Source organism: Sapajus apella, unplaced genomic scaffold (assembly GCF_009761245.1).
Source record: "Sapajus apella isolate SASKATOON/1434 unplaced genomic scaffold, GSC_monkey_1.0 scaffold106, whole genome shotgun sequence".
Classification (NCBI taxonomy): domain Eukaryota; kingdom Metazoa; phylum Chordata; class Mammalia; order Primates; family Cebidae; genus Sapajus; species Sapajus apella.
In genome coordinates, this window is record NW_022437046.1 from 6,101,820 (window position 1) to 6,129,006 (window position 27,187).

Below are 27,187 nucleotides of genomic sequence, written 5' to 3' on the forward strand. Positions count from 1 at the left end.
TGAGATCATGCCACGGCAGTCCAGCATAGACAACAGAGCGAGACTCTGTCTCAAAAAAAAAAAGTGTCTAAGATCACTCTGTCTTATTTCTAACATACCTCAGCAATCATCATCTTCAAATCTCTCCAAGGCCATTCTAAGGCAGAGAAGAATATGTTGTATGTGGAGTCAGAGACAAAGCTGGGACCAAAGGGTAGAAACTACAGAATGTAGGTTCAGTTTTGTGCACTGAGGCAATTTCCAATAATCAGAGGTATCCAAGGATGACATGAGCATGTAGATGACCACCTACCAGCAACAGTGCATAGGGAATTCCTGCACTGGATGGGAGGTGGGAATAAATGAGAAAATAAAAGCAATCAGAATAAATTTCACATTTGCCTACACCAAGACTACCAACCTATTTACATCTGTGTTGATATGCTCTGTTACAATGGATAAATTGTCCATGCTCATCTAATGTCCTCTACTTCAGTACTTGATCAAACCCCTCTCTCTGACTTAAGGACACCGCTTCTATACTTGTCACTTCCTTCTTGTACACGACCATTTTCCTCCTCTTCACCAAATCATTCCCATTAGAACATAGACATCATCTTTTAGAAAACCCTCCCTTGACTCCATTTTAAGACAGTGCCCCATTTTTGTTACCCTTCCCAGCAAAATTCCTTTAAAAGAAAAGACGCCTGTTTATACATGCCTTCTCAATGTCCTCTTCTTTCACTTTCATTAATTTAATTAGACTTTCATCCCCAGTATTCTACTGATAACTGATTGTCAAGGTCATTAAGAACCTCTACATTGGCAAAACAATGTTCATTTCTCTGTCTCATCTTATTCAACCTATCAATCACACTTGACACATAATCTACCCTCCTCCTTCTTTGGGAAGCACTGTTCTTTTCATCTCCAGGACATTTCACCTCCAGGACACTTCTCTGTTCTCTTACACTAGAAAGGCCACTCCTTGGTCTACCTTCCTATTCCCTCTAACTTGCAAACAGTAGAGTAACCTAGAGCTCAGTACTCAAATCTCTTTAACTGTACTCACTCTCTAGGTGAGTAATCTCATCTACCTTGGATTTTAAATGCCAACTATATATTATCTACTCATAAATTTATGTTTACAGTCCTGACCCCTCACCTTTGAACTCCAGACTCATAAGCCAAACTCTACTCCCAGCTCCACTTAAATGTCTAATTAACATTTCAAATCAACACATTCAAAACCAACTCTTTATTACCCCACTTAAGTATGCTCTTCACCATTTCAACAGATGGCAACTGAATTTCTTCAGCAGTTCAGACAAAAAACCTTGCAGTTGTTGCTGATTCCTCTTTCCCTAATATTCAGTTCATCTTGTCAGCTACTCCTTGAAGACATTTCCTGAGTCTGACCACTTCTCACTTCCACTCCTACCAGTACAGTCCAAGACACCATCACTCTTATATGAACTATTACAATAGTCTCTTGCAGTCTATTTTCCATAAAAGCAGCCAAAATGATCTGTTTAAAACATAAATCAGATCATATTACTCCTCAGCTCAAAACCTTCAAATGACTTCCCAACTCTGCAAAATAAAATAACTTATGAGAGAAAACTTCCCTCTCTACTCTAAAATAGCACACCTCTTCCTCCATTACTCTCTTAACTCCCTTACTTTGCTTTTTCTCACAGCACTTACCATCTGTTACTATATATTAATTTATTATAATCAGAATAGTTTCTTACACTTGATAGGGACTCAAATAATTGTTGAATAAATGAATGAGTAACTTCTAATATTCCTTTTCTTTGAACACTTACACTTTTTTTTGAGATGAAGTCTCGCACTGTCACCCAGGCTGGAGTGCAGTGGTGCAATCTCGGCTCACTGCATGCAACCTCCACCTCCTGGGTTCAAGCAATTCTCCTGCCTCACCCTCCCAAACAGCTGAGATTACAGGCACCCACCATCATGCCCAGCTAATTTTTTTGTCTTTTTAGTAGAGATGGAGTTTCAATATATTGGCCAGGCTGGTCTCAAACTCCTGACTTTGTGATCCACCCACCTTGGCCTCCCAAAGTGCTGGCATTGCAGGCAAAAGCCACCATGCCTGGCCTGAGCATTTATACTTTAAGCTTAACCGTGACTAGTTGTATCCAGAAAAGGGATCTCCAGGTTGAAAGCCACAGAGAACAGCCTGGATTCCTATTTCCTGGGACTAGAGACAATAGCCCAAATAACTTGAAATAGGACTGGTAATACTCACTCTCAGGGGGTTTTCATTGAGGTATGGAGGCTCCCCTTCAATCATTTCAATGGCCATGATGCCCAGGGACCAGATGTCAACCTTGGGCCCATAGGCCTTTCGTGTCACAACCTCTGGTGCCATCCAGTATGGGGTTCCTACCATGGTGCTCCGTTTGCTCTGCTCTGGGGTTATCTGTGCACAGAATCCAAAATCAGCTAGAAAAGAAAAATAAGAGAAATAATATACAGTTAGGATATACACTCACTTCAGTAAGTGTTGACTGTGTGTGTATAGACTTAGATGACAAGCTGTGCCTGGCTCCCAGCTCTCCTATCTTTTGTCCAAAAGTCTCCAAAGTCTTCAAGTCTAGCTCCTAGCTTATTTCCTATTGAATCCTGAAGAGAAATAGGAGGAATATAAGAAACACCATCTCTGGCCTCCTACCCCTCCTCAAACCAAAGGACTTAAAGTTCAAGCTGCCTATTTTGGTCTTGGATTGCTTGTCCAAATTCTGCTTTGTTCTTGAAAACCATTCTCATATTCCCAAATCTGGCAACTAGGTCCTTGCCTTATTCTTTGGGCATGAGTCCTTGATTTAAACCCCAATCACCTATGACTAGGCATGGCCCTGCTTTTATGCCCCAGACCCAGGCAGGACTGCTAGTTGTCCTTCCATAAACTGCCCAACCACCCATGACACAGCCTGTTTGTCTGGACTAATGGTCTTTACACCTTTGAACAAAATGTTCTACTTGCAGTGGTTTTTATATTATATTGCAATTATAAATTTATTTAAATTAGGAAGATTTTGATAGTACAGATTATGTCTTCTTACTTGTCCTCATATCCCTAGAAGGGCCAGCATGTACTAGACATTCAATAAAAGTTTGCTGAATAATTGAATGAAAGAAATTACACAAAACTCTTTTTTCTAATTATCTATTACCTGTTTTCCACACTAGATTGAGAACTTAAAGGTGGGGAAAATGTACCCTCAGTGCCCATCATAGGACCTAGCACAGAGTAAGCATTTAGCAAAGTTTTTTGTGGTTTTGTTTAATGTATAAATGAACAAAAAAATAATGAAGTGATATCCTATGATTTATACAGAAGAATATAAAACAGCCCTCATATCCCATGAAATAATAAAGACCCTTTGGTGAGTGTTGTAGTTACTATTATATGATTACCATTTCACATGAGACAGGGCCCCACAGGGAGAGAAGCATTATCGTTCCTAAGGCTCCTACTTACTTAGCTTGACAGAGCCATCCATTCCCAACAGAATATTGTCGCTCTTGATGTCTCTGTGAATGACCTGGTTTGAATGCAAAAACTCCAGAGCCTGCAGACACTATTGAAGTGGTGTGGGGAGGGGGAGAAAGAAAGGACATACATATAATACAGAAAACTTAATAGAAAATGAACTAATTCAACCTCTTCACTTTAAAATAAAGGAAGTAAGGCCCCAATGAGTAAAAGGACTTGCCCCAAATCAGTCACAGAGCCAGACCTAGAACCAAGTCTTCCATCTCCTAGCTAAACATTCTTTTAACACTTCATGCTGCCTTTCACCTTAAAATAGTTTTCTTAAATAAAAGAGTTCCTCCAATGTATTTTGTTTTTGTTTTCGTTTTTTTAAATTAAATCCTTGATAAAGAACCTAAGGTCCAAGAGAAATTACTGAAAAAAATGGAAAGGATCTGATAATGACTGACTGGAGAAAAACAACAAATAAGGGTCATATTTGAGGAAGCAGACATATGGAAGTGATACTAGAAGCAGTAAGTTTGCAGCATAATCTTATTTTGGTGAGGAGATATGTTGTACTATTTTGGATATGCTGAATTTGACATCTGAAGACAAAGTAGGCAACTGAATTTATGAATCTTAGGTTCCATGCAGAGGTAAATATTTACAAGTCATTTGGGAAGAGGTGATTTTTATATAAGTTATAGGAAAGGTTGAATCTGGCAAAGGGTATAGGAGAAAGAGAAGAGCCTTGGAAAACATCTACACCTAGAAGGCAGAATGAGTAACAAAGAGACAAAATGGTACAATTAAAATGCCTGGTTCTGCTACCACCTCACTGGCTATATAATTCTGGACAACTCACTCTTCTGTTCTCCCATCTATAACATGTGGGAATCAGATGAGATCATCACGGCTTTTCTACTAAATCAATAATTTGAGTTCACTGACCCAAAGCTAATTTTTAAGAAACTGCTACCAATTAAAAATCACTAAAGATATAAGCGAACAGGAAAATACTATTTAAATGGTCCTAACCTAATACTTTACTTTCTAAAAATATACCAATAGCTAAATTAAGAATAAACCAATATCCAGAATTGAGTTTTCCCTAAAAATGTAAGAGGTGCTCTTCCTAGAAGGTTGGAGACCCAGGTCTCAGGACATCAGAAATTATGACCAAAAAGGATGATCTTGAGAAATTGGAACTCTCATACATTGCTGGCAGGAATGTAAAACAGCTACTACAGAAACAGTTTGGCAGTTCCTCAATAGTTGAGTATGGAGTTGCCATATGACCAGCAATCCACCTGTAAGAATATACCCGAAAGAATGAGAACGTGCCTCCAGACAAAAACTGGTATGTGAGTGTTCACAGCATAATTTTTTATAACAGCTGAAAATGGAAACAACCCAAATGTCCATTCTATTACTTGGCAATAAAAAGGAATGAGGTATTGATACATGCTACAAAACAGATGAATCTTTGAAACATAACCCTAGCTAAGTCAAAGAAGACAATTACAAAAGAGCAAATATTACATGATTCCATTTATATAAAATGTCCAGTACAGGGAAACTACAGAGATAGAAAATAGATTAGTGGTTGCATAGGGCTGGGAGAGTCAGGGCAGGGGACAGGGAGAGTGGCTGTTAACAGATATTAATTTCCTCTTTGGGGTGATAAAAAGGATCTAAAATTCATTATGATGGTGGTTGTAGAACTCTATGAATATACTAAAAACCATTTAAATGGGTGAATTATATCTCAATAAAGACGTTTTAAAAAGGAGGAGATAATCTCTATTAGAACTGAAGAATAGCAATACCATATATTATACAATATTAAAATTTTTTTCCAAGTGCTTTTTGATCCATATAGCACCCTAAGGTTTATACAGTGTGAATGCTGCAATTTCCATTTAACAGATTAATAATTTGAGGCAAAATGATGTCCCAAAGTATACATATACATGTATTTTCCACCAGTGAAACTTGGTTCCTGAGGGTGAGGGGGTGGGGGTGAAAAAAATCTTAGGTATTACAATGGTCTGTGACCCTCCAAAGGGCCATAGTATGTACAGCTGAACTATGTATCTGTGATATTAAAATTTAATGGCAGGGAGCATGATTAGGAAAAAGGCTCCTTAAGAAGGAGATAATGAAAAGAAGGTTAAGAAATACTGCATTAGTAGTGGAACAAAGGAAAAAAAGTCAGAACCCCTAAGAATCTCAGCCTGGTATTAATTCCATTAATTAATTCCAATTACTTGTGAACATTCTAGATCCTAAAGTTGTGTGCAAAAGTGACCATATTTTCTAGGGTAGTATTGGTTTCACATTTTATTCTTCTTAACACTGATTAAATATACAACTACATAATTTCAGCAGTATGCCTTCAGACCTTATGCCATCAAACCCCAATCACACTATTATACTCATCCCCACAAAATTCTGAGCCTCATCTCATCTTCTATGCTTTCCCCAATTTCCTAACTTTTCTATTAGGTTGGGGCAAAAGCAATTGTGGTTTTTGGCTTTTTTGTTTCTTTAAGTAATCGCAAAAACTACAATTACTTTTGCATTATTGGGCCAGCAGAATGTTCTAGTCTGTCATCAGCAAAACACCCAATATCCTCAATGTGTCTGAATATTCCCTTCATCTTTTTGCTCTAATGGAAATGAAATGTCGTTATTCCCCGAGGATACTGCTTCTCATGAAGGCCTTCTGGAAGGCTTTTTTGTCCGCTTACATGTGTATTATTGATTCTAGACATTTAATAGCAATGAGGAGAAAGGGGAGTATCTATTTGAGCTTTGTTTTCTTTTTTTATTTTCCTGCAAGTATTTTACCCTAGATTTTTGCTGCCTTGCTTTTTATATATCATTCAGATGTTTACTCAGGTCTATAGAAAACCTTCCCTGACAATCCTGTCTAAAATAGTACTTCCTCCATCACTACCTTCTTACTCTGCTTTATTTTCTTCATAGCACATAAATAAAGCAAGAAAGCAGAATAAAAATGATTACAATATATGCCCATATAATAGAGATAAAGGAATATATTATAATGTGCTTAGAGTGGTTATCTTTAAGATTGGAATTACGAGTAACATTTAAAAATATATACTTTCTTTTTTCTACAATGGGTAGAATAAAGTTAACTTAAAGGAAAAAACCATGGTTATAGAAATAATAAAACACAGGTACAATACAGGAATGATAGGCTTGTCAGCACTAATTTCTACCACTTCCACAGAGCCCAGTGAGATCTCACTGGATAGGGAACTTCAGGAGACAGGAATACGGAGGCAGCTTTCTACCCAAGACAGCTTGGCCCTTGGCCTTACCTCACGGCACACAGCTGCAATCTGGCCTTCATCCATGCAGGTTTCTGTAACCACGTCTGTCAAGGAACCTCCAGCCAAGTATTCCATAACAACCCACAGCTCATCTCCCACAAGGTAACTGCAGGAATACAGATAAAGGGTGAGAAGGAAAAATCAGAGCACACTGAGCCACAGCACTGCATTTCAAAGGTTAAGTATATATACAGAGTAAAATTACATCCTAGCACAAAGTAAAGTAAAAGGTTCTTTACTTCAGGGAAAAGCAGAATCTAGGGGACAAAATCACTAACTTCAAATCTCTCAAGGATGCTCCTGGAGAAAACCAAGCATACATGTTCTGTGAAGCCCCAAAGGGCAGAACGAAGATCACTAACTTAAAATGATATAATAAAATTATATTTCATCACAACACAAAGGAAGACATCCTAAAATTAGAAAGACTGACATGATTCCCATACCTCTAGAAGCATCGAGACATTGGACAAAGATGGGATTTAGAGTCCATGTTACCCAAAGAAGAGAGAGCTACTAAACCTCCCAGAGAGTCCTACCAGATCTGAGATCTATGAGGCCAAATATTGAGTCTTGTTCAAAACTCTATCCCCAGAGTCCAGCCCAGCAGATGCCAATATTTACTAAATAAATCAATGAATAAAAGGTAGCTGTAAATATTAAATGAAATAATGTTTATAAGTGTCCCTCAAAAGCTGCAAAGTGTTGTATACATAGTCATTATGCTGATAATTGACCTCTATTTTGAATGTCTGTGATTCAGGAATGGAATGAATTTAGCAAGGGCTTACAGAGCCAAAGCCTTCTGATAAGCCAAGACTACCATTTAGTAAAGTATCCCTGGAGAGATTATGGACTGACATGGGTTAGAACTGATAGTTTCGCTTAGGAGTTGGATCACTCAGCCCTATTACATGATAAATAAAAAGGTCACTTAGCCTATCTGGTCAATGTTTCCTTACTATAGAATCGGACGAATAAAAACAAGGCAAATCTAGAACCTTAAAGTCTTCTGCCAGTCTTGGACATAGAAGCTGGACATTTCTTGTATTGGCTTGAACTGTGTGGTATCATCTTATCTTCATCCTGATATTGGGAATACTGCTGGACAGATGTGGAGACTGTAGGAAGGTTTTAACAAATGCATTCAAGCAAAGGGTAAGATTTGAATCCTATTTTTTTTTTTTTTTTTTTTTACTACTAATCGGGTGCTTGTTCCATAAAACTGTTCTGATTTATAATTTTTTAATGTCCATGACAAATAAACATGACAGACTAAGTCTTTCTTCAACAATCTCTTTTGAGAGAGAAGACTATGTGGACTTGAACTCTATGGTTTGAATGTTTGTACCCCTCAAAATTTATATGTTGAAAATCTAATCATTAATGTTATTAGGAGGTGGGACCTTTGGAAGGTGATTACAACATGAGGGTTCTGCCCTCATAAATAGAATTACTGCCATTATAAAAGGGACCACAGAAAACTGTCTTGACCTGTCTACCATGTAGGGTACACAGGAGGACAAAATCTAGGAACCGGAAAACAGGCCCTCACCAGACCCTGAATCTTCTGGCATCTTGATCTTAGACTTCCCAACTTCCAGAACTGTGAGAAATAACTTTGTGTGATTTTTAAGCTACCCAGCCTCTGAAATTTTAGCACCCTGGGACTAAGACATGAACCAAAAGACAATGCAGGATTGGATAAAAAGTCCTCCACAGGCATGAGCCTATTTCCTCCCTGACAAAGAATGGACATTTACAGCTTCTTACCCACACACAGAAAAAACAACTATCAACCTGAACTGAGTGGGGGAAGAAATATGAGGGTCTAAGTGACTATCTCTAGCCACTGACAAAGCAGATCCCCTTTTCCTGGGCCTGATATGTCATTGTCAAAGCTAAGACAATACAGACCAGATTCAGTTTGTCCCAAACACTTCATGGCTGCGCACTGTGTCAGCATATTTTCAAAAATTCCATCTCAAAGCTAAAGCCCCTGAGCATCACATATGGATGGAGTTCATCCATATACGATGAAGTTCCCCTCTGGGACATCTCACAAAAACCACAGACCCTCATTTGCAACACCTTCACTGAATGCTCAGGTGAAGGGCAACTTCTTCTATGATCTTACAGAGGTGTATTTTTTTCTATACCAGACCAGGAGCTATTTGAGGGCAAAGACAGCATTATTTACTTCTGATTTCCAGAGTAAAAGCCTCTGGGAATACCAGTAAAGGTATGATTAATAAACAAATCTGTTTAAGTCTTTTAATCCTACTCCCAGAATACAAATTCATTCAATAACATGGTCTTCTCATGTAGATGCCTCCACTGACAGAGAACTCACCATTATGTGAGTCAGGCCATACTCTTACTGACGGCTTTCATTTTTCCATATCCTGAGCCAAAACCTAATTCCCCTGTCACCTTCGGTAGTTTCCAAGAGCTATATCTCTGTCTAATAAGTTCTGAAAGAGAGGATAAGGTACTAACTTTCAGAGGATTGTTCAGACCCAGTCAGGACCCATGTTAAGGAGACAGAACATCTCAAAGAAGGTTTTATTCTTTCCATTATTGGGAATATCAAAGTTCAACTCCTTTCTTCTTTAAGGAAACTGAAGCTTACCAGTGTTTTAGATGCAGAACAAGAAGGCACCCTTATGAAATCTACCAGTAACAGGAAGAGGTAGCTGGTCATGCAGTATAAGAGGTAAAGAAATCAGAGTCCAAGATTTAGTACAATTTTACCTCCACCTATGATGTCTCTGAACCCTGGGCAAGAAGCTTAACTTTTTTTTTTTTTTCAGGTATTGGAGAAAACAACACATATAATAGAAAGGGCATTAATAGTGGTGCTAGGAATATCCAAATTCAAAACCCTGCTTTGCTGTTTTCTGGCTTACTACTCTTGGACAAGTTATTAACATCTATAAACCTAAGTTTCCTCATCTGTAAAATATGGATAAAAATCCCTACAACTCACAATGAGATTTCATGAAAGTGGTTGGTACAAACTAAAGCCCAATACAAATATTATCTACAACCACTTTTACTATTTTGAAAAACACAATTTTGATGAGCTGGAATCATGGGCTTAAATAATAAAAATGGGACTTATTGAAGATAGTGGAAGAGTTCTACATTTCCAGTTTAATGCAAGTTTATGTAAAAAAAAAAAATCAGAAATGTTAGTTGACTGTAAGCAGACACCCTAAAAGATCAAACAAGAACGAAATCATTAAGCTATGCTGAGTTTAGAAAGAGTTCTACTCTCCCCATAGTGGTCAGATCTCAAATAAAACATCTAGTTTTGAGCACAGCATTTTAAGAGAATATAAACAAACTAGGAGTTATTCAGAAGGATGAGCAGAATAAGGAATGATTTGGGATGTAAAATAAGTTAAGGACCTAGATGTTTGACTCAGGCAGATGGGCTGGTAGGTTTCCCTTAGGCAAAACAAACAGTACTAGGATCAACCGTTAGAAGCTTTATAATGGTAGAGTTCACAGCCTAACACAGAAGGATTTTCTAGCAATAAAGGTGTCCAGCATTACACAGGGACAAATTCAGAGAGCTCAGCATCACAGAAGACTCTTAAATGGAGGCAGTTCTGAGTGCTGACACTGGCCTCTTCTCTAGCAGCTTTACTACCAATCAGTCCCAAAGGCCCTATCCCTCTGATAAGACCCGCCACTACATACCTGTCCAAGTAATTCACGATGTTTGGGTTCTTGTTTTCCCTCATGACCAGGATCTCATTAATTATCAGCTCTTTCTTGGGCTGCTGCTGAAGATTCATCTGCTTAATGGCCACCTGAAATCAGAGTATATTCATTGTGCAACCAAAGTCATTCTCATTAACTGAGCACCTACTGAGTACCAGACCTTAAGTACTCAGGAAACAAAGATACAGTCTTAGATCTCATGTAATTCACAATTTGTCTATGTAGACCAGTGGTCTTCAAAGTGAGGTCTCAAGCCAGCATCATCTTCATCTAGGAGCTTGTTGGAAATAAAAACCTCAGGTCCCACCCCAAACCTACTAAATCAGAAATTCTGTGATGTAGTAAGTCCTCCAGGTCACTGTGATATACATCAAAGTTTCAGAATCAAACTTTGGTGTAGAAAAATACTTTTAAAAATTCACAATAGAAAAGAGATGCTACAACAGAGGTTCATACAAACTGCTACCGAAACACAAAATACAGCAAAAGCCAAGAACTCTTTCAATCTGGCCATGTATAGAGGCTTCATAAAGGGGGAGGTGACTTTCCGAACCTGATGTAGAAAGATAAATCAGAGTTGACCAGGTTAAGAAAGAAGACAAAAAGAGAATGAGAGCTCTATCTACAGAAATAAAAACAAATTTCCATACAACATGAACGTAAGGTATACTTTAGTTGCTAAGGCACTTGGTATCCATTCCTTCTATGTGTCAGGTACTATTATAAGGTGTTCTCAAATTTGTTATTTCATTTAATATTCAAAGACACCTTGTGTGCTAAGTATTACTAATGTTTCAACAGATGAGGAAATTGTGTTTCAGAGAGGATGTGACTTACATACACAGCCATTCAATAGCAAAATCAGGATTAGAACCCTCAAAAGGGATACCAAGTTATCCTGTACATGTAGCCAGATTAATTTTTCCCCCACAGTATACATACGATAACCTTGCTCAAAAATGTACATGGCTCCTGGTTGCCTAGAAATGTTTCTCAGTACAATATTCAAAGTTCACATCATCTGGCCCCTACCTTACTTCCAGCTCTATTCCTTCACAGAGTGTTCATGGAGAACACTCCATGTTCTCCCTGGTATCTAGTCCCCTTTCCTTTGTTCAGAATCTTCTCTCCCTCTGGAATAGCCTGTATCATTTCCACAAAAGCTACTTATGCCTTGTATCAGGCCAAAGGAAACTTCATTCTCCAAACCCAATATGCCTTTTCCCTTCTTTAAAGTCCTATAAGATCATATTTATCATTCTCTTATGGAACTTACAACTTGCTACCATGTATAATGACTAGTTAGGGGTGTGTAGTGATTGAAAGCCCAAAATCCCCAATGCCAAACACAGGGTTTTACACACATAGAGCTGGTGCTCAACAAATGTCTGCAGAAAGGAAGAGGGCAACAGAAAAGTCAGTAGGTTGGTAAGTACTTTGTTTTTAAATAAAAACAACAAAAAACTAGCAATAGCTCCTGTATCCCATAGGAGTGTACTTTAAATTATTTGCTAAGTGTTCATTTTCTAGAGCTATTTTTTCTTTTTCCTGCTTAGTAGACAAGAACATGAACATTTAATAGAACTAAGTTGTCTTTTCAGAAACAGCAAGAAGTATAAACAAGGAATGACTCAAACTTTTATGTGACAAATCCCTGACTCTATTATTTCTTCAAGTCAAGAATGGATAGTCTTCTGCAGAGACCAAGTTAATCATTAAGAATAGAAGTAATTCTGTTAAAAAATCTAATCACCTCCATTCCCTGCCTCAAGTAAGGAAAAATTGCTTTGGAGTGGGGTTTCCTGTTAGGTCAGGCTTCTGGTCTGGCTGTAGCTCTCTTATAACAGCTGAGCATTAGTTTTTCCCAGTGTTTGAAAAGCAACATGCTGATCTAAAGATATTAAGTATAGTTAGCCCTTATCACACACATTAAGGACAGGAGCCAGAAGAATGTCTTTGGAGTTACTCATGCCATCTTGGAGGATGGGACACTGCTTATGAACCTCACAGTGGTCACTGCTGGCAGCAGCAAGGAAGGAGAGGCAGAAAGAGACTACTAACATGGAGGCTCTCTTTTTTTTTTTAGAGATGGAGTCTTGCTCTGTCCAGGCTGGAGTGCAAAGGTGCGATCTTGGTTTACTGCAACCTCTGCCTCCCACGTTCAAGTGATTCTTCTGCCTCAGCCTCCCGAGTAGCTGGGATTACAGGCATCCACCACTATGCCTGGCTAATTTTGGTATTTTTAGTAGAAACAGGGTTCCACCATGTTGGTTACGCTGTTCTCAAACTCCTGACCTGGCGATCCGCCTGCCTTGGTCTCCCAAAGTGTCGGGTTTATAGGCGGGAGCCACCACGCCCGGCCAGGCCTAGCTATGGGCTAGGCTAAGTGTCCTTCACCTAATCAGACCTCACCCGATAGGAGATAGCATTCCTATAACAGAAAAAGAACTGGACTTGAACTCTGAGGACTTAAGCTCAGGACCTGACTGTCACTTACTGACCTTGACCAATCACAAGCTCTCTGAGCCTCAGTCTCTTTATCAATGCACTGAATTTAATCTCAACCTTGATTCTCCTCTTCTCAGGATTGCTTTGAATACCCAGTGAGACAATGGCCAATACATTACATATAAGTAATAAGTAAATAATTTAACCAATAAAGTTAGACAACGATGAAAATGGTAATCATAGTAATAAAGTATTTAATAAGTACTTGGCACAGCAACCACTCTCCCACCACTACTGTGTGCCAGGCTCTGTGCTAGATGCCCTACTTATATTATCATAGTAAAACCTTACAACCCAGCAAAGTAAAAATTATGACCTGTATTTTCAGGTAAGAAAACTGAGGCTAAGATTTGCAGGAAAATTCTAAGGTCATAACCAATGCCCACAGGTCCATGTAACTCCAAAGGCTCTTTCAGTGTGTTATACACATTCTCTCTAAAAACACGCTTGAAAAATAACTGTTGGATCTGTAACTGGAAGTCTTCCCAGCACTAACATTCTTCCTATATATGAGACAATAGCTCTGCCCTTCTAAGCTGGATAACCCCCAATAAGCACTCACTGGCAGAGACTGAGAGCATCCCACCAACTCCACTAAAGATTTATAGTCCTTGGGGCAGGAAATGAAGGCTTCCTGACCACACTGCATTAGCCACCCCGATGGACTCCCTTCCATTCACAGTTTTGTAACCACAAGGCAGGCACACAATGAATTTATATTTCTCTTTCTTCTGGCCAGCTTCTCACACAGTCAGCCTCCAGGCTTTCCAGGAACCACTATCATCACCTACCTGCCTCCCATCAAGGGCTAAAAGGCCTGGGAGGGCAGAAACATGACAAGAGACTCTAGTATCTAACCTCAGCTCTGTTGTGCTCTTACGACCCAAAACACATAGGATTAAAAGTCAAAGATTCTAATCCAGTGCCTGCTAATCGCTGACAGTACAACTTTGCAAAAAAGTTATTTATATACCCTGAGCCTCAAATTCCTCAGCAGTAAAAAAGAAATAATATTACCTACCTCATAGAGTTCTTTTCAGGATTGGTATAGCCTTCTCTTTTTTATCTCTGCATCATATTCACCATCATTAAAATGCCATGATAATACTATCCTTCCTTCCTCACCATTATTTTTACTTTAAGGCAGATTCCTGTCAATATTACAAGACTTTTATATGTACACAAAGGAAATTATGGTCTCTTACATTTACATATGATTTTAATGTCTGAGAACTTTCACAGAGTTCTTAGCATAAGGTGTGGCATAAAGCAAATGCTTTGTGGAATACATACATATGTATATGAGTAAAAATGAACAAATACGAGTGTGTAGTTCATAAAGTTTATAATGCATTTTCACATGTATTGCTTTACTGAATCCTTTCAACACTTTTGTAAACATTTTATCATGCACATTTTATAAATATATAAAATTCAGGCTCAAAGAGGTCAAATAACTGTTCAAGGTTATATAAGTAGCTAAAGGCTTGTAAGCGTCTAGGTCTTTGGATTCTGATGTCAAAGAACAATGAATAAATCCTTAACCATAATAATGATTTTTAAAAGTTGCCTTACCCTAAGTAGAGCCTTAATATTTGGCTTTAACACTTTAAAAACTCATGAGAGCCTAGTGAGATATGTGTTACCCCTATTAACTGTGACTTCTCCAGGGTGCCACATGGTTTCAACCACCAAAAATATAGACACACGTTTCAAGCAGCCTCCCTCAGAGAAGCCCAACTCTATTTTCTTTGGAAGAGAGGGTGCCTCTCTCAACTGCTGTGTCCCAGTACTCTTTGAAGTAAGTACTTCTTCTGGGCAGCTGCCATCCACAGTTCACTGGCTGACACTCCTCTGCAACCAAATATTAGAATGCAAGGAAACTGAAGTACTCTATATTCCCTTCATAGCTTCCTTTTACTGAAGATAAGACCTTGGGTCAGCAGGCTTTAGCAATAAGGTCAGAGTTCTCCTGGCTTAGTGAAATGAGAGGGACAAAAAGCTGCTTCCAAATAAATGAGGATTTCACTATTCAGTGGAAAGTAAAGGTAGGACCAGCAGATTAGAAGTCAAGAGACATGGTTTAAATCTCCTCTATATCAGATTTCTCTCACAAGCCACAAACGTGTACAAAGCAACTATCCACTTGACAATCAGGCAGTATCCAATTTCTTTTTTCTTTCTCCTTGAATATTACTAATTTGTAAGCAATGTTCACATCCAGTCAATCATCTAATCCTGTCAAACCTACCTGCTAAGTATCTCTCAAATCCATCCACTTCCTTCCATCTAATTATGTCACCTTAGTCCAAACCTTAAGTTTCATCATGTTAGCCTGCTATTTGGCTCTAGTATACTATAGTAAGAAACTAGAAATGTTCCACCTGGGCACGGTGGCTCAAGTCTGTAATCCCAGCACTTTGGGAGGCTGAGGCGGGCAGTTCACCTGAGGTCAGGAGTTTGAGAGCAGCCTGGCCAACACGGTGAAACCCCATCTCTACTAAAAATACAAAAATTAGCCAGGTGTGGTGGTGGGTTCCTGTAATTCCAGCTACTCGGGAAGCTGAGGCTGGAGAATGGCTTGAACCCAGAAGGCAGAGGCTGCAGTAAGGGGAGATCGCCATTGCACTCCGGCCTGGATTACAGAGTAAGACTCTGTCTCAAAAAAAAAACCAACCTAGAAATGTTCCTATTGACCTAAGAAGGGCTAAAAATTAATCCCAAATAAAGAGAAATAGTAGAACTGAAGGAGTAACAGTGGGCAGTGGATACTTACCTCCTGTCCTGTGGCCACATCCATTGCAGTGTACACGGTGCCTGAAGCACTGAATAGTAGGTGGGAGAGAAACAGAGAAAAAAGCACAGTTTCAATGAAGTGATATTTGTCAAATGTAGCTCTACATACAATATGGCAGCGTGTCAAAAATAATAGCAGTAAAAATAATTCTCTCCCTGCAGCCCTCCCATTTTTATATTTAAGAAGCCATAAGTGGTAGTAAAGAGAATGTAGGCTCTAGTGGCCAAGAGACCTGAATTCCAACCTGGTACTTCTACCTAGTATCATCTACTAGGCAGGATCTTGAGAAAGTTATTTAACTTCTCTGAGCTTCACTTTCTTCATTTGTGAAGTGGACATAAGAGCATATAAGAGAATTTCAATTGATTAGTTCATGTAAAGTACTTAGCCAATTGCATAACATATAATGGATGTTCAATATATACTAATTTCCTGTTCCTGCTTGCTTCCCTCCTTTCCTCCATCACCCTTGGCAAGTGGCTCTAATTTCTTGTGGCTTCAAACACTTCATCTATAAAAGGGATAAGATTAGATCTATGATTTTCAACTGCAGGGTAAGAGGTGAAGAGAAAGGGGCCTTGCGGAGAATTTCAGAATGCGTTTGGGGATGGGGTGGTGGGTCTTAAATATTTATCAAAAAGAAATATGGACTTCTGGGGTGTCAGTAATGTTCCTTTTCTCAATCTGGGTACTGATTACATGGGTGTGTTCACTCTTTGAAAATTCATTGAGTTGTATACTTACGTATGCTATCTTTAGTAAAAATTTACATTAAAAAACTACAAATAGTAAAAAAACATAAAAACTTGAAGAACCATATTGAATAATCTAAAATAATCTCAAAGTACCCTTCCCACTCTGATATTATAGGATACTATGACCCTTTAAAATAAAATAATGTTTTTCAACCATTTATTCGATCAATACGATATGTGAATTTTGTTTTCTGTAGTTTGTATTATAAAAGTGGTTTTTAGTTTTCATTTTTCAAACATAAAATATTAAATATACTCTTTCAAACATATATGCTCCCAGAAAATATGATAGTACCTCTACCCCACCCCCAAGGTAAAACCAACCGCACAAGACACATGTGTGTACACATATATATTTAAGTATATACACATTCATATATACAGACAGAGAAGGGGGGAAGAAATGCTAGAAATAATGCTAGGAAAGTAATCACATCCATTCAAAATAACTAAAACCCCCACTTTATGCTTATAACCATAAACCCTGTATATTTGTAAGTAATTTGTAACATATATTTGTACCTATACATGCCATATGTTAGGTACATATAATGCAATTTGAAGAAAATTAAAATTCTGCTCTATTGCAAGAATGCTTCCTAGGCAAGCCCTGAAATTATAATTTCTGGAGAAGGGGGAAAAGTCACTTATAAGCATGCCTTGCAGCTAGAAACTATGGTCACCAGCTCCCTAACCATCACTCTAGTTGAGACCCTAGTTACATGCCTGGAAACTGTGATTATAACATATTAGCTATCAAATAAGGATTGGATGACTTGCACGGGCAGTTATTTCTTCACTGCCTGATTATCCTGCCTCTAGCCAACTTCTGTTATAAAGCTGGTATCTGTCTTTCTATCCCCATCCCTTCCTAGTCCTGCTAGCTGTACTATTCTTAAAGGACAAACATGCCCAAGCCTCAGGAGACTGGACATCTGGGGACTGTCTCCATGATTGTAAAGTTCTAGAAAGCTACTCAGGCCCAGTGGCTAATACCTGATAATTTCTAACTTGAATAGACATATAGTTAGACATATGAATTCCAAGTCCAAAATAAGAATCTTAAGGTCTTAAAAGAGAAATAAAAGCAAGCAAAAATTACAATATTACCAATTCATCATATTGGTGTGGCACTTATATTTTAAAAATTATGGAATGTGGAAACATCAGCATAGGTGCTTAACAAATATTTCATTCTTCCCTTAGCACTAACAGACCTGTCAAGTAAGCAAGGAAAGAACTTGTGCAGATGTTGTCTGTTTATAGGTCTTGTAGATAAATACCTCAAAAAAAAAGAGTCACAAAAGTTTTGACCCTCAATTTACAATCTCTCTTCCAATCTCTCTTCCTTAACTGTACAGGAAGAAAGTCCAGAGAAGAAACCTGACTTGTCTAAGCTTGTCTATGTACATTTCTGCTACATTCTTAATATCTCAATTTCACTACCTAAAGGAAACACCATCCCACATTACTGTGAGGTAAGCAAAATAATTTTTTCTCAAGGTGTTAAATACCTTATACCAGTTCAGACTCACAAAAGCCTGTCTAGTCTGAAAAACAGTGGAACCAGAAAAAAAATGAGATCCACTCAAGCCCAGAGTTGTTTTGAGGATTAAACAATGAATGCAAATAACAGATGTGAACTGCAGAATACTGTATAAACATAACCCCATATTATGCAATCTTTATCTTATTTTCAGAAATTCTTGGGTGCATAATGCCTAGCACACAAGAGGAACTCAGTTAAGATTTGCTGAATTCATTACACTGAAGGCAGCATACAAGATAACAGAGAAGGATGAATGCCAGACAATAAATTCTGGCATCTACTTAGAAAAACTAGCAGAAGGGTTTGTAGTTCTGGGTCTTCCATTTTATACTAGTGCTGGTAGATCTCAGCACTAGAACAAACAGGGTTCATCTGGAAAAGCAGAGTTGTAATTTGGGAAGCTGGTTTTGTGCTAAGAAAAAAAATCATTCTCTCACTGTCACTGCAGGGGTATTTTTAGCAACATGGTCAGCTAATGGCACATCTCTCATATTAAGCATAATTCTGTTAAATCTGAAGTCAGCCTAACAAAACAACTCCAGATGGGTGAGCAGTAAAGTGGAGAAAGAAGAACAACGTTTATCAGAGGGAAAACAAAAGCAAAATCATATATGCCAGCACACACTTCAAAGTCATTTTTCCAGGGAAAGAAAATGCCCCTACTAACCCTTGTCCAATCTTCTCAAACCGTGTATATTTCTTCTTAGGATCGCCGACACTCACTATGCTTCCTTTGAAAGAAACAGAGACCATAAATCATTTTTTCCCAAATCAAGATAGAAAAAAGGTCCCACATTTCCCCAACCCCTGGAGTTGGCAAGGATTAAAGAACTACCTCCAATAGCCAAAGAGCATGCTAAACAGACCCTCAGCTTTTCCCCCATAAGTCCCAACCAGAAGTTTCATCTCCTTGACTGCTTTGATTCATAGTAAGCTATCCCATTTCTAAACTCCTGAAAATTTATTCATTCATTTTTTAATTAATCCATTCAGTAAATATTTACTCATTTAATATGCAAGCCATATGCTGAGGTAGGAATGAAGAGATGTGATACAGTCAAGACAGTCCCTGCTCTCAAGAAGGTCAATTTCATGGGAGAAGACAGATAAGCATGAAGTTCCATGAAAATATAATTGCTGTGATAAATGACAAAGGGGTACAGAAAGAGGCACCAAAAAAAAAAAAAAAAAAGAGAAAGAGACTGGAAAAGCTTCAGAAAGGTGATATATAAACTGATTTCTACTTTAACTAAGTAGAAGTTAGCCAGAGAGATAAAGTAGAGAAGAGGTTTACAACAAAGAATACTTCAAGTGCAAAGACACAGAGGTTTTTCATTGGGTTTTACGACTTGTATTTTAGGGATGGGGAAATTGAGGCCCATAGAAGGGAAGAATATACTTCCCCAAGGTCACACAGCAAATTGGTGTCAGAGCTAAGATTAGGAGTTTCGTTTTTAGTCTCCCAGTCCAATGTGTTCTCCATTAATACCCAAGTACTAGGAATTGGTACTTTTCATATAAATTACCTCATTTGATTTACAAATGAGACAAGTATTAACGTCCCTATTTTAAAAATGAGAAAAATAAGGTTTAGAGAACAGTAGAAAATTGTCCAAGACACAAGTCAGTGGCTGGGCAGAAGCTTCAACTCAAGTGTCCTAACTCCCAGGCCAAGTCTGTTTTCCATAATTCTAAGTATTATTGTTTAAAAAAAAAAAAAGTCTAGTTTAGAGAACAAGACTATATACAGGAGTAAACAGATGACTAGATAAGTGGCTTTTCTTACTTTGTCATTTTATGAGGGATCCAGAAAAGGGCAATTTTTAAAACAGTGAAAAATTTTTTTAAAGTCACACATGAATTAATCAGGAAGAACTAGAGAACCAGAAACCTTGGCTTTGGAAAGCAGTGCCAGTTTGCAAATGTCGCCAAATCAGTCACATCAAATCCTCTTTGGAAGTAAGTAGATACAGTGAATAAATTAAAGCCCTTGTCAAATGATTCTTCCAAGCCCACAGATCAACCTAGTTCTTCCTTCTAATATGAATTCTTCTGCAGTTTACTGAAACACAGAAATAAGCTACCCTAACATACCCTCATTTCTGGCAGCTAAGGAAAGTAAAATGGAAGTTTCCACTTGACAGCAAGAGGCAGTATATGCTCTACTTACAGGAACAAAAACTTGTGTTCTAACCTCAGCCCTGTCACTTTTTAGCTGTGTGATTTTGGCCAGGATGTTTAGCCTCCCTGAGCCTCAAGTATCTTAATTACAAAAATTAGGATCATAATGCTTTTCTTCACAGGGTTAACAAGAGAATTAAATTTTTAAAAATCAAGAAAATATTTTGCTTGTCATTTGATACATACTACAGGTTCATAAAATGTTAACTTCCCTTCCCTCTTATCCTATAACCAAGATGGCAGATCTGTCTTCTCCTAGGTCAATGGCAAAACATCAGTAATCAATCAGAGTGCCCTTTTCCACTAGGTCCTCAGTCTTTCTCAACATGGCATTCTGGACTATTCATTAGAGAAAAACTATTTGCTATCTCTATAATCCATGCCTAGGGGCAAAGGGTACCCTACTCTCAAAGTGAGCTATTCACACTCTCTCCTACCACATCCCCATTCTAACATAGTATCCAACCAGGGCTGTGAGACATGGAAGGGAGGTGTAGGGGCAGGGTGAGGAGAAGCAGTCTGTGGCTAAGGTACCAAGCATGGCCAGACAGCCACATGGACAAAGCCTACAACCAAGAATCTCATCTCTGTGCTTGACCAGTCATACAGCAAAGAAAGGTTCAGAAAGCTATAAATTCCTTACGTAATTTCTCCAAGATCTCCTCATCAGACATTTTAGGCTTCTTCTTCTGCTTCTCAGTATTCCGGGTCAAAGCATCTGGTGGAGTGATGTTATTTTCAGTAGGTGAAATGGGAGATGTAGCCACGTCCCGAGTTGGAGTGACAGGAAGTGGTTCAATCACAGACCGTGTGTATACCTGCATTATTAGTGCAAAATTTTGGCAAGGCCAGCCTTTGTTAGCATAGGGCATAGGGGAACCTCTCCTAGATGTGAGGTTAGAACATCCACAGAACAAATCCCAATAAATTCATCCTTTCTCCTATGTCAAAATTTATATTACTCCTCCTCTGTGCCTAGGCCCATTCATTCTGGGTAAAACGGCCTTCCTTGCTCTCACTGTACACAATAGAAGTGAGAGTCTCAGTATTAAAGATATTCAATAGAGGCTAGACAACTATCAAAAGAAATTAGTTAAAGACAATAATTAGATAAGTATCCCCTTCATCTGTAACATTTTATGCTTTCCCAAGCTAAAAGAAATATCCTGTATTCCCATAGCACTTTGCATTAGTAGCACAACACCAGCTTCTATTGAATTACTCCCTCCTTACATCCTGAACCCTTGTAGGGAAGGAACTACTTTTGTTATTCATCAAGAGGCAGTAGAGTGTGGTGATTTAGAACACAGACTCTGGAACCTGACTGCCTGAACTTAAACCCCAACTCTTTATTTTTACCTTCTACATGACTTTGGGCAGATTACTTAACTTCTCTGTTCTTCAGTATCCTCATCTATAAAGTGGTGTTAATAATGATACCTATCTTATGGGGTTGCTGTAGGAGTAAACTGATTAATATGTGAGGTAATCAGAATCATCCCTAACAGACATTAAGCATTCAAATTTTATGTTTCAAAAATATTAAATGTTCTATTCATCATTTACATAACAAACATTTACTGAGAATCTACTTGTCTCACCCTGTACAAAATGCTACTCCATCCTCTCATTCTTATAAAGGAGGTGAGAAAATCATAACTACAAGAAAGGGATAAATGTCATAAAGAAATGAACAAGCTATATACTACTGAGGTTCAGAAATGATTGTTAAGTTATACTTCCTTTCTCTAGGGGATGCTTCAAGGTATTTATCAGATTTTATCATAAAAATATCACAATTATCATTTGGATAGTCTATAAGCTGTATAAGGACAGGGAATGTGGGTCATTCATCCCTGAGTTTCTCCAACTAACCACTTACAAAAAAGCAAGGATTCAGGTAAATATTTGATGGAATAAATGAATAAACAGGATCCTTCAGCAGGATCCTGAAGGATGGATAGGCTTCTACAAAGAACAGAGGATCATTTATCTATGATGATCATTTATCTGCGAAGATGCAAAGCCATTGGCAGCAGTAGGACTCAAACCCACGGTTCCACAGACACTAAAACCTACTAAATCCTGCACCTTGGACTGCTTGACCATGCTACCTTTTGACTGGATGGGCTTTTAATAGGTGGAAATGGGAGAGAACTTTCCATGTAGTGGGAACAGCAATAAGCCAAGACACTAAGATCAGAGGCAATGGCTTCTTTCCTGATTACTACTCTAGTATAATGATTTCTCAATTTTCTATTCTTGTACCTGTAGATGAATTATATCCCAGGTACCTAAACCTATACTTTCATGCCTTGACCTCTTTTGCCTGTCCTGATATGTCTCTTTGAAGACAGCCTGCCTTTTCCTTCTCTAATAGTCTCCTTCTCTGGCTTCTAGCACAGGTTTGCACACAAAAATACCACTGTGCTATGGTGGAAAACAACCTGGAGTTGGGGTTAATTACCTGCTTTCAAATCCTGGCTCTTTAGTTTACTAAGAGACTGGGCAGATCAATTCACCTCTCCAAATCTCAGCTGCTTCTTCTATAAATTAGGAATTAACAATACCTTTTTAGAAAGAAATGCTATGAAGATTGAATTTATCAATCTATTCATTCATTCATTCATTCAATATTTACTGCCCTCTGATATTTACCCACCTCTGCAGGTGCCAAGAACTATGTTAAACACTAGAAATACACATATATGGATTTCCTCTACTTTTTGAGGTGTTCATGGCTTACTGAGAAAAAAATGTTTTAAATGAACATGCTTACAAACCAAAAGAAACCATATCAGTGTTAGCAACTCTCCAATTCTGAAGCTCAATTTTCCTTAAGGTAACTTTGTGAACTACAGAGAAGGTGATTCCACAGATTCTAAGTTCTCATCCTAAAAGGTCATATAATTCCTCTGAATTTCCTACACAGCATCTCCAATAGACATTCAATCACTTTCTGTTTGAACACCTCCCTGAATGCTGTATTACAGAGGCAGCCTTTTTCTTTTTTTTTTTTTTTCATTTCGTGATCACAGAAGTTAAGTCCTAGATGATTCCTTCATCATGGAGCTCTCGTTGTAATAAAAAGCATAAACAAAGAAATACTAGTATCATCTGATGGTAGGTCAATGCTCAGTGATGCCAAATCAAGTAAAGGGCACAGGGACTAGATTTTTCAAAGCAAGGGTAGAGGCACTATGGCTATTCTGAGATGCAGGAACCTCAAAGGAAGTTAAACAGAAATCACTGCCAACATCCAGCACCAAAATGTACTCCTGATGCCCAGCATATTAATAGCGCTAATGTATTTATAAATTCTCTTGGGTCTTTCAGTATTATCAATAATGCTCTAAGAGGCTGAACGCTGCCCATTTAACAGAGAAGAAAAGATCTGTAGCAAGACAATTTGTTGCTTCCCTGGAGACTGGAATAATTTATGTTAGTCCTGCACTAAGTAGCATCAATCCTATATATCTTCCTCTCCTATCTGTGGAGAACAGGCTAAGCAAACCAAGACTGGATTGGTATAAACATCAATTACCTAGGACACTTTGGGACTATTTGCAAACCAATGATAAATAAATACACCACTTCTTGTCTTCAGTCATACAGAAAGTACCTTCAGTAAGGTAGTTCAGTGATTTCACCAGCTCCAAAATCTAAGGACCCCTACCAGAATATTAAACTTCTAGGTCTCAGCACCAACTCCTCCCTTTCCCCACTCACTCTAATAAATCACAAAACTGGTCAGGTTCCCAAAGACTCACAGATTTTGTGTGTTCTGGGCGTGGAGCAATCACTGGTGGTGGGGTAGCATCATCATCATCATCATCATCCTCATCTTCTGAAACTGGTGGCACTGCGGGAGTCTCAGACACAGCCTTCACATTCTGTGCAAAGAAGAAAAGCCAGATGCATCTGGTCCAGCTGCCCTGGAACTTAACTATCACGATCACCAAACCCCCATGAGAAACCCCATCCTGATACTCTTTCTGAAATTCACGTTAGCCTCCAAGCTCTCACCTTAGTGTAGCTTGTCTCAGGAACTCAATCTGAGTCTCTCTCTACTTTTAGCCATCACTATCCACTCAGTCCCTTGGGGCTCCCTTCCCCCACCCAAAACCTAATTGTGAATGAGAAGCTAGCTTATAGCTAGTTTATAGCTTCTCTACCTGCCTCTTCTCCAATCCTGAAGACAACCTCATAATACCTACTTATTCTATGAATTTCACTCTTCATACTGAATAGGAAATAAGGCATAAAATATAGGGAAGGGATCAAAAGTTTCTAATTTTTCAAAATTTATCATTATAATTTCTTATTCTTTCCTGATATGGTAGATGGCAGTCTTAACAGGCTTTTGCCCTGCCTTTTCCTTTCTTTGCAAAAATCTCCTGAACCCATTACATCACCAGGGGTCCTTGCCTCAACCTGAAGATACAGAACATCAGCATCAAGATCAGGTTGTCTGAAGAGGACAATGAGTTTCTCTCCAGACTGGATACTATCTATTTCCTTAAGCTTCTCCCGTACCCTGGAATGGAATTTACCACTAATTCGATCTGCTCACAATCTGTGACAACCTGATTTCCCCATGCAAACTGTAACAGAGCTGGGCCAAGAATGGCAGGTTTTAGGATAGGTCCAGTCAAAAATAGCATACCATTACTGTTTGTTACATGGAATCAAGAGACAAAATGCCTCCAAAACATGAGATTTTTGATAGAGATCAAATGGTTCTATCATTTGATCAGCAGAAAACTAGAGAAGCAATAGGGATCTTTTAATATATACTGATATAATTCAATAGTTTTAGGTATTTTCAGAGCACCTACTTTGCGCTCAGTAAGATACTATGATAGATACTATTGACATAAAGGTACAAAAATGAAAAAGATGATCCATCTCCTATAGTAGTGATCATCTGGTATAGGACATAGAGGATGAGGGCCCCTCCTGCCTGACACCTGGAGCCTCCTAAGAGGAAGACCAAGAGTCAGAATAATGGGATAAATGGAAGAACTAAGGAATAATATACTAGAGCGACTGAGTGTGGGAAACTGTCTTTTACCACATTTGACATACTAAAGTAAGAAAAACTGGCAATCTCATAGATTTTAACAGGGCCTTCAGCACAAGGCATAACTTAAAAACTGACAGTGCCAGGCATATGTAAGCAGTTGTGGTGACCACAGATTTATTGACCACAGGCAATAAATCTGTCCTCTTAATCTGAAGTTTAATCACCTGAGGCATGTGAAGGAAGAGGAGTGGTGTAATCTGAGTGATGACCTTAAGTTTCTTACAGTTCAAAAGTCAATAGAGGTTCTTTCCCTGTCAAAATATGTATTTTGATATTTTTCTGCTCTAATTTATTTTCTCCCCCCTATTCCAATCAACAGAATTTAACTAAAAACCTAATGTGGGAATAAAGTTGACTCAGCATGGCTCTTCACCATCAGGTAGCCCTGGGGCTCCCCTCATATATACTATAAACACTAGGTTTGTTTGCTTTATAAAACTGTAGAGAAGGGGATTTCATCACCTTCCTCAGTAAAAGATCCTGTTTTCCATAGGTGATAGCTTTGGGCAGTGATAATAATATCTACCAGAGAGAGAAAGAGCTAGATTATTACCCAGATTTTTACTTCTTAGCCCTGTGTCCTTGGGCAAGGGTCTAAGTTAAGTCTCACATTTTTAATTTATAAAATAGGGATAATGACTACAGTTTTCTGCCTAGCTCAGAGGGCCAATGAATGGATGAAATGAGGCAAAGTGAACATAAAATCACTGAAAATGGTAAAGAGCTAGAGAGATGTAAGGAATCAATTAAATTATCATTATGTCTAATACCACAAATCTCAGTTTTAAACAAAAGCCAGACATTCCAATTCATCATCCATCTACCCATCTATCCATCCATCTATCCATCCATCCATCCCTTCACTGTGTGCCAGGCTCTGTTCTAGACTCTGGGGCTATAATAAAGAATAAAACAGATAACATCCCTGGCTCTATGACTTACATTCATTCTAGAATAGAAAAGAGTAAAAAACAATCACCAAAGTGTCTACTCCATATAGGAACAGAGATTGGTTGAGGGGATGGGAGATACTATTTTACATAGGATAGCATGGGCAAGCCTCTCTAATGAGATGTCATATAACAGTGACCTGAATGAATTAAGGGAGCAAGCCATGGGGCTCTCTGAGAAATGGATATTCCTGGCAAATGAAGAAGTTCAAAGACTCTGAGACAGAAATGTGCTTGGTGTGTTCCCACAACCCTTAGGAATTCTACCTATGTGGCTATAACAAAGTAAGGAGAAGTAAGGAAAGAAACAAGGTCAGAAAGTTAGCTGGGAATCAGATTATATAAAGTCAGAGAGGCTATAATAAAAACTTTGGAGTTTATACCTAGAATAAGAAACCACTAGAGGACTGTGAGTAGAACAGTGATGTACTCTATACATTTTTTTTTCTTTCTAAAGTGTTTTATTAAGATGTTTCTCACAAATTAGAGAAAAAGGTTTTTTTTTAATCATTGGCAATAAACTTCAATTTCCTATAACAAAATAGTGAAAAGCACCAAAGAAAATTTGCACCTATAGCTCTAACAAACTCAAGGTTTCCTGGTTCTCAGTTCTTTTACAGTCTGAGAGAGTAATCAAAGCTTTCAGAAAGAGTACCAAATTTATTACTTCCTGAAATGTTGTATAAATAGCACTTTTATTCCTCATATGTTCATACATATATACTAATATACCATTTTCACTGCCTTAAGTACAAAAATATTCATCACAGGCAAGTTTTC

The 27,187-nt window shown here is 38.3% G+C and overlaps 1 protein-coding gene across 6 annotated transcripts in view; it reads right to left on the minus strand.

Moving 5' to 3' along the window:
* The window catches only part of PAK1 (p21 (RAC1) activated kinase 1), a 156,250-nt gene that overhangs the window by 7,868 nt on the left and 121,195 nt on the right, over window positions 1–27,187 (minus strand). For all 6 annotated transcript variants that reach the window (XM_032259157.1, XM_032259159.1, XM_032259161.1 and 3 more), the window contains 8 exons: window positions 24,142–24,264; window positions 21,015–21,189; window positions 18,858–18,921; window positions 15,866–15,914; window positions 10,558–10,670; window positions 6,838–6,955; window positions 3,491–3,590; window positions 2,255–2,451 (listed from right to left, as the gene is read on the minus strand). In XM_032259157.1, the coding sequence (XP_032115048.1) occupies window positions 2,255–2,451; window positions 3,491–3,590; window positions 6,838–6,955; window positions 10,558–10,670; window positions 15,866–15,914; window positions 18,858–18,921; window positions 21,015–21,189; window positions 24,142–24,264 (939 nt within the window). The remainder of the gene's footprint in view (window positions 1–2,254; window positions 2,452–3,490; window positions 3,591–6,837; window positions 6,956–10,557; window positions 10,671–15,865; window positions 15,915–18,857; window positions 18,922–21,014; window positions 21,190–24,141; window positions 24,265–27,187) is intronic.